At 45.1% G+C, this 8694-nt stretch overlaps 1 protein-coding gene across 1 annotated transcript; it reads left to right on the plus strand.

Moving 5' to 3' along the window:
• The first annotated feature begins 623 nt into the window (after positions 1-623).
• Positions 624-4642, plus strand: LOC124016294 (keratin, type I cytoskeletal 13-like). The gene is made up of 8 exons (XM_046331841.1): positions 624-1242; positions 1730-1812; positions 1973-2129; positions 2322-2483; positions 2683-2808; positions 3776-3996; positions 4168-4181; positions 4281-4642. The coding sequence occupies exons 1-8, from the start codon at positions 751-753 to the stop codon at positions 4328-4330; spliced, it is 1305 nt and encodes a 434-aa protein (XP_046187797.1). The 5' UTR covers positions 624-750; the 3' UTR covers positions 4331-4642.
• Positions 4643-8694: the final 4052 nt, after the last annotated feature.

Below are 8694 nucleotides of genomic sequence, written 5' to 3' on the forward strand. Positions count from 1 at the left end.
TGCCAACCCTTTCTGGGTAGATTCCTTGCGTCTTTATAAAATCCATATTTTTGATATACAGTGCATTCACATGTCTGAGATACATTTTATCACTCGTTGACGAATAAGCAAAATGGTCACTGATTACCTATGTACCAATAGGTAACTTGGAATAAGCATTTAATGGTTTCACCATGTTTCGTTTCTTTAATGAAAGACACCCACAGTTTTAATGATAGACCCAGTATGCTTAGCACTTATCCTGTAATAAGATGTTTACTTTAGGTGTGGCAGGTAACACTTTACTTTAGCTTGGAAAAAAGGGATACTTCAATGTATACCTAACTACAGGCAAATAAAAGAGCATGATATAGTTTGATAGACTGGCATAAAGTCCTAGTAATTAAATAGTCTGTGTTTCCTTCTCTGGTGAACTTCACCCCCCCCCCCACACACACACACACACACAGGCATTCCATTACAGTTTCATCACAGGGGTGGAAACTGAACCCTGGTCCTTAAATTCAAACAGACTGTGGTGGTGCCAAGGCTGTTGGAGAGTGTTGTAAAGTCACCCTCTCCTCCCCCTGTCCATTCCCTGTTCTCTCCTCCTCTCCTCTCCCACCTCCACGAGGCCCGCCCCAGGACTCAGACTATATCAGGATCCAGCCTTCCTCTGTCCAACTCCACACTCCTGGAGGCTCCAGCTCTACAACAGTCCTCTCTCCTCTCGTCGCCACTCCACTGACCTACAGCAGCCAGCAAGTCAGCATGTCTTACTACTCATACAAGAGCTCCAGCGGCGGCGGCGGCCCCATGAACTTCTCCGGGGGCTCCAACATCATGTCAAGCCGGGTGGGTTACGTGTCCAGCGCCCCCAAGGCCTTCAGCGTGTACGGAGGTGGTTCTGGCGGTGGCACTCGCATCTCCTCTTCCTCCGTCCGCTCAGTCTCCTCTGGGTACGGCGGCGGGGCCGGCTTCGGTGGCGGCTATGGATCCGGTGGTGGCGGCTATGGATCCGGCGGCGGCGGTGGCTTCAACCTGTCCAGCGCCCTGGACGGCGGCGCCATCCACCTGAACGAGAAGGCCACCATGCAGAACCTGAACGACCGCCTGTCCACCTACCTGGATAAGGTGCGCTCCCTGGAGGAGGCCAACTCCAAGTTGGAGATTCAGATCAGAGAGTATTATGAGAAGAAGGGCCCTGCCGCCGAGAGGGACTACAGCAAATACTGGGCCATCATCAACGACCTGAAGGACAAGGTAGTGTGCTGATCAAATCCATTATTTCGCATTTCTTGCAGTGTTAAGTAGGCAGTGCTGACAGGATACTAGGGAAAGGAACATTGGCTTACAGCACTGTATGTAGGAATGAGGAGCACAACATTTATAAAGTATACTTCAGGATTGACTTATAGTTTTTAATCGGAGTCCAGAGGGTTAGAAAAACAATGTGTTGTCACTGATGTTGGTAGATTATGAGATTGTTTTTTAAAAAATACTAATTAAACAAATGAAGCAAATGAATTACATCTCAAACATGAAGGTGATGAGGTCATTCAGGGAGGTGATACAGATGGCTTTTTCTAGTGAATATTGATGTTTATGTTTTATGCTTTTACTCCTGGAATGTGTGTTCAACAAGCTTTGGGATCGATGCAACAGCGTATCGAAATACTATCAGCTTCCAAGTTGACTGACTGCGACTCAACCATGGTGATCAATGAAAGTCTTTCATGTTTTCTTTTAGATCAACGGTGCCACATGCAACAACGCCAACATCCTGCTGCAGATTGACAACTCTAAACTGGCTGCTGATGACTTCCAGACCAAGTTAGGGCACTTCCTCAATCAGCTCCATAGTCTCAGATATTACAACACTAGGTTATAAGAGGCAAACAAGCAAATAATCACTCAGGAGCTACATGTCTTATCTACAAATTTGGATTCAAATGTCTCATGATAACTTCCTCACTTTCTCCCGACCAATCAGGTTCGAGCATGAGCTGATGATGCGCCAGTCGGTGGAGGCTGACATCGCCAACCTGCGCCGCCTGCTGGACCAGACCACTCTGACCAAGTCCGACCTGGAGATGCAGATCGAGGGTCTGCAGGATGAGCTGGCCTACCTCAAGAAGAACCACATAGAGGTTTGGGGGGCAATTCACTTTCTTCACATTTCTCCATTGCAGTGATGAGATGTTATTCAATATAAACGCACCCCAGTGACGAGAGGAGAAAGTTAGTGGTGGGGGATTGTTTTTAAAAGGTTGGATAGAAAGTAAGAGGATGAGAGTGAAAGTAAGAGGATGAGAGTGACTCCATTTCCCATAATTCCACAGGAGCTGGCAGCCATGCGTGCTCAACTCACTGGCACAGTGAACGTGGAGGTGGACGCAGCACCCCAGCAGGACATGGCCAGGATGATGGAGGAGATCCGCACCCAGTACGAGGGCATCATCGACAAACACCGCCGTGACCAGGAGGCATGGTTCACAGACAAGGTAACCGTCACCATGGCACACTTCAGCAAAATTCTCCAACTGTCTCCCACACGTAATCTTTTGTAATTACATCTTCAAAACCAAAATATGTAACTGACTGTCATTAACGGTAATCATTTTGAAGATTGTGGTCTAAATTCGTCAGGAGAGTGAGCCACAGCGGGATTAAAATGGCGGCCCTGGTTTGTTTGTGTTTCAGTCAGCCAACCTGTCCAAGGAGGTGGCCACCAGCACCGAGATCATCCAGACCACCAAAACGGAGATCAACGACCTGAGACGCACCATGCAGGGCCTGGAGATCGAGCTGCAGTCACAGCTCAGCATGGTGAGCCAGAATCACTGACGTCTGAAAACGGACCACAGTTTTTGGGGCCATAGCTTTTACACAACTTCATGCCACTTTTGGCAACACAGTCGATTCTATTCCCCCCGTTCTCTGTACCAATCCTCTGGAGTCTAGCTTCTCTCTTTCAACAGAGGGAAAGAGCGAGGTGTGACGCGGTTGAGAGGGATTGACGAGATAAAAGGGAGGGAAGAAGGGGGAGGAATTGGAGAGAGATGGAGTAGGAGAGGGGAAATGGGAGGGCAGTGGAAAAAGGCTATAAGTGGAGGATTAGTGGACACGGGGGGGGGGGGGGTTAGGGTTATGCAGAGGTTTTTTCGCTTTTTACGGGCATCTGCACCCTATCTGGAAGACAGCTTGAGTATGAGTGTGTCCAGAGGAATGCAGAGGTGACAGAGCCAGAGCCAAACTCCCATGGAAACTTAGCTGGGGCTTTACAAACTCAGTAAGTCTTATCTCAATCCATCCCGCTGCAGTAACAAGGCTACATTCCGTGTCGGTCTAAAGCACAGGAGGTTGGTGGCACCTGAACTGGGGAGGATGGGCTCGTGGTAATGGCTGGAGTGGCATCAGGGGAACGGTATCAAACACATGGTTTCTTTGTGTTTTGAAGCCGTTCCATTCGCTCCGTTCCAGCCATTATTATGAGCCGTCATCCCCAAAGCAGTCTCCACTAAAGGTCATTTAAAGAAAAGAAACATCTGGGAATGCATAGAACTCAGTATCTCATTTAAAATAAGCAAGAAGTGACCCCGCTGTGATTGGTGGTGCCAGGCATATTTGTGTTCATCAACATAGTCTTTGTATGGTGTAATAGAAGAAGTTCGTTGACATTTGCTTATCTAAGTGGATGAGGTGCAATAACTACGGCTGCTTTGAGGTTTATTTTCATGATTTCTCTACATGCATTTCCTGTTACTGACCCTGTATCACCTCTATGGCCACACAGAAAGCAGCTATGGAGAACACACTGAGAGAGACAGATGGCCGCTACAGCGCCATGCTCTCGGGCTACCAGAACCAGATCGACATGCTGGAACAGGAGCTAAACAGGGTGCGCCAGAGCATCGAGACGCAGGGCCACGATTACAAGATGCTGCTGGACATCAAGTCCCGTCTGGAGCAGGAGATCGCCACCTACAGGGGACTCCTGGAAGGGGAGGAGTCCAGGTAAACCTTGCAAATCTATTGGAAATGCCCATAAATGTCCATACATTTAACACGGCCCAAATAATCATATTAGTCATTGTTATTATTATTAGTCTTTCAGACAGATACAACATAGCTATACTCTCTAACACATTTTTTTCCCCCATTTCTTTTCACCATCCGTCTTTTCAGAACTGTTGGCTCAGGTAAATAACATCTATTTTATATAATGGCTTTATAATGATAATATATGATGGTTGTGATCGTAGGTTATCAGCATGTTGTAACTCATTTCCTTTCTGCAGGGGGATCGAAAACCACGGTCACAACCACAACAGTGCGCTCTTCCAGCTAGATGTCCATCTCTACTGGCAGCGCATAATATTATCAGAAACACACCCACGGCCGCAAACACCACACATCGTTACGACTAAAGAGGAGAGCTGTCGAATACAATACCTGAGGAGTACTGTTAACACTGCAATGCCTCTTATCCTGATAGGTCAATAATGTACCTGTTTTTACGATATCCGCCAATCATAGGAAGCCTTACTGGAGTTCCAGGAAGTGGAATTAGGATGAGAAAGTAGGAATAATGAACAACATTTGCTATCAGAGTGTTTGTGACCATCCTGTTTCTGAAAATAAATGTTCTGGTGAATATGAATCGCTATTTTCTGTGGCTGAAATTATTTCTATAAGGTAGACAGCTTTTGGAAAAGTTGACTATCATGCCATTATAAGCCTGTATTGTGTCCCCCCTCCACCCCCCCCATCTGTTGCCTGTAGTTATTCAAAAGCATGACAACCACATAATACTCTCGGGGCTCTGTGTTAGATATAACAGTGGGGTTGTCAGGAGGTTGTCAGGATGTTGTGGACAATGGCTGAAAACTCAACTGTGGAAAAACATAACGTGAGATAATTTGAAGGTTACTGAAGGTCTGGTAATCAAACACCACGGAATGAAAGGAGCGGGGATCAGGATCCGTGACCACGGAATGGCGAATATGACCCTGGGTGTGGTAAAATGACTCCTCAAAAGCGAGTCGGGATGACTAATCTGTGCCCTCACACATACTTTAGCATTTTGACACAGTGTCACAACATGCAGAGTTTCTTCCTCACCAAGCGGCAGTGTTGCCTAGAGACAAGTGGAAAAACATTGACTGAGGAGGTAAATACTGACCGGCTGAACAAAGAAAGTCTGTTGACAGGGATGGTATCTGTTTTGCACTTTGCACTTTGCTCTGAGTAGAGTGGAATTCGTCAGAAATGTCGGGTACAGGAGTGAGGGGGGTGGAGGACACAAGGGGTGTGTACTTGTCTGTGTCCGTTTGACGTGGGAACACACTTTTCTATGTTTATGTTTTACAGGTAGGTAGGTGTATCTGTCTATGCTGTGCATAAATGAGAATTGCAGAAGTTCTCTAGTGGAATACTGAGATGACTAATGCTGATATTGGAGCAGAATCAAAAGGATATTTAGAAACTGCAGTTCCTACAAATGAACCAAGGGTATCATGTTTGCAATTCGCAATCACTCACAGACACACGCATACACACATCCTTGCACAAAACACACCACATATGCATGCACACACACACACACAATACATGAATAAAAAAATACATAGGCCCATTTCTAAATAATGTCCTTTCAAATGGCTGTTCTTGTTATTGCTATTGTTGTTGTATTGGTGAGTCTGCCTTGATCTTCTCCCCCGTCACACACACACACACACACACACACACACACACACACACACACACACACACACACACACACACACACACACACACACACACACACACACACACACACACACACACACACACACACACACACACACACACACACACACACACACACACACACACACACTGTTCTTGCTTGTAGAATGGGGTGAGTTCATAGAAGTGCTGGACAACCACCTAGCTTACATTGTGGTCAAAAGAAATGTTTAACTGCTGTCATCATATGTCATCTTCTCCTGTTGTATACACGGATTGTTAAAACACTGCAATTGCTGCCTTGAATACAGAACCCAAGGTTTGAGTTGGTGGGGGAGTGACATCAGCTTTAGGTGACATTGTTTATAGCTGTGAAACTGCAACCACCTGGCATATTGCCTGGAACTGATGTGGTTGGTATTTTCTATTGACATTTGAAATGTTTTGGACCATTTCCTTGTCAATCAACACAATACAATCATTCTTATTCAGGGCTTGGACTGTAATGACATCTCATTTAATTTGAATTTGAAGGAATAATTACCAGCTCTCTTACATCACATGGGCGCTGGGCACAGACGTCAGTTCAAAGTCCAGTTTTAATTTACATTTGGTTGTCAACTAACATGAATTCAACTTGAAATCAACCAAAAATGTCACCCTGTCATTGAATTTAGGTAAACAAAAATACTCAATTCCCTTACGTTGAGGAACTTTTGTGAATCCAATCAGTTTTCCATCCGTTCAACGTCATCAGAGTTCATTTGTTGGTTGATATGACGTGGAGACAACGTTGATTCAACCAGTTTTTGCCCAGTGCAATCTCTGTTCACGATACTTTGATCGTACATATCAGAGTAATCATGAAACACCCTTGTTTGAAACATCCCTAGAAGAAGCGGTGCTTTTCTCGTCACAGTACAGTAGTGAGACAAAGCTCAGCTTAGTATCAAAAGTGAGCGGAACACATTCTCCTCCTCATCCCAAGAAGTCTGTAGAAATGTATCTGGCTTGGGACTTCAATAACTATCTGTGAAAGTTTTAAAAAACAACGACTGGAATGCAGGTCTCAGTGGGACTGGGGCACCTCCAAGGGCAACGCGAGATAGCCAAAGCACTAACTGGATGTGAACTTTCAACCCACAGCACGGCTCTGACTTGGGTCTGCACACAGTACCATGGGATCCCAACACTAAATCTGTCAATGCTAGCATTCCTAGTGTGTCGTTAAAATAGACAGCCACTGACATCACACCACGTCTCTCTCCTCGCTTATCATGGCGTGATTCATCGTACGACCATTAAAAAAAGTGCCGCAATAACTGCCATGACAAGGGAGCAGTTTGTTTCACAACTATTATGAAGGAGTGTTGTTGCGGTGGACAACGTTGACAACACATCAGGTATGGTGGCTGGTAAGGGGCCAGCCAGTTAACTTAGTGTCTCAGTGTCAACCACACCCTGTTCTTATCAGCTATATGCTACAGACAGTAGCTACTGCACTGCTGTGAGATATGCGTGGGGTCAAGAGAGACATAACAATCACAGCTCACCGTCATTTAGCGAGCCGCCGTGATTACACACAGCTGCTGTGCAAATAGTGGAAGGATGACACATTTTGACATCCTTGATAAAATAAGATAATGTATCTCTTTTGGTGGCGAGATAATCAGAAAGCAAAGCCATCCAGGATATTTATTCATCATTCTGTTTTTGCATTAACGTGTAATGTTAACATGTAACTTGGTCAAGGGAGCTGCTCATTGGGTACTGCACTGTGAATGCCCTCTGCTCCATGCTCTCCAATGCTAATGCTAATGCGTGTGTGTGTGTGTGTGTGTGTGTGTGTGTGTGTGTGTGTGTGTGTGTGTGTGTGTGTGTGTGTGTGTGTGTGTGTGTGTGTGTGTGTGTGTGTGTGTGTGTGTGTGTGTGTGTGTGTGTGTGTGTGTGTGTGTGTGTGTGTGTGTGTGTGTGTGTGTGTGTGTGTGTGTGTGTGTGTGTATATATATATATACCAGAGGGCATGGGAGAAAAAGCCGAAGACAAATGTCCATCTCATCTGGACTAATACAGATAAGAATGTAACAAAATGGAAGATGGTAAGTATACAGTTGTCTTGATTTGTTCTTCATTAATATGTCTGTTATAGTTAGTGGAATGTCATTTGCCTTCATAGGCCCATAAACAGGCATTCCCCTCAGTGAACCGCACTGTGTACACAATGCAACATACTTGTCACAAAATAAACATTGTTTTTTTGGCCGGTTCAACCAAATGTGGTACAAATAATCGTAGGCCTGTAGAGCTAGTTTACCTAACAGTGATGTAACGACAGTACTGAATAACACTGCTACAGTAACTGGCAGAAAGGAGTGTGAGCTGGGAGGCACATTTTCCAAACAAGTTGGCACTGCATGTGAAAGTATGACTCAATTTTTCCAAACTTTGAATGCTTTTGTAAAAGTCCAGTGCACTTACCGACCAGTGGGACTTTGACAAACTAGCTACTTTTCTATAGTGTGCTTTCATTCTGGCATGTTTACAATATCATAAATCACTGGTGTTGGCCTTAGTGACTAACACAGTCACTGATTCAGAAAAGGATTTTAGTGTACCATGGTGGTACCACACTGACGTCCAGTGTTGGATTCTCTCCATTACAATGGGTGTGAGCCATAGAGATCGAAAGAGAGGACACACTCTATCTTTGTGGCAAGGGCGCTGTCTATCCATCTCTATGCGTTCAAGGTGGTTTACCAAAGTGGATGGTGTCCTCTAGTGGAACAATAGTGTCCTTGCGCTTCTATAGGCTGCATTATGATTCTATGATTCTTTGATCCTATCCTATTATTCTAGGTCTAGTCAAAACATTTACACTATAATAAATGCTGTCCTACTTGAAACGACCATACGCCAATATATATGCACCTCCGTACTTCGATCCAGGGATGGAAGGTATCGCTGCACTCCTAATTATCCCACAAC

This window comes from Oncorhynchus gorbuscha, linkage group LG26, assembly GCF_021184085.1.
Source record: "Oncorhynchus gorbuscha isolate QuinsamMale2020 ecotype Even-year linkage group LG26, OgorEven_v1.0, whole genome shotgun sequence".
NCBI classification, from domain to species: Eukaryota; Metazoa; Chordata; class Actinopteri; order Salmoniformes; family Salmonidae; genus Oncorhynchus; species Oncorhynchus gorbuscha.

What these genes read in the sequence shown, in the direction of transcription:
- LOC124016294 (XM_046331841.1), top strand. Translation starts at nt 751, where the DNA reads ATGTCTTACTACTCATACAAGAGCTCCAGCGGCGGCGGCGGCCCCATG. An exon ending in AGGCATGGTTCACAGACAAG is followed by an intron (nt 2,484 to 2,682) that starts GTAACCGTCACC and finishes TTTGTGTTTCAG; the next exon opens with TCAGCCAACCTGTCCAAGGA. An exon ending in TGCAGTCACAGCTCAGCATG is followed by an intron (nt 2,809 to 3,775) that starts GTGAGCCAGAAT and finishes ATGGCCACACAG; the next exon opens with AAAGCAGCTATGGAGAACAC.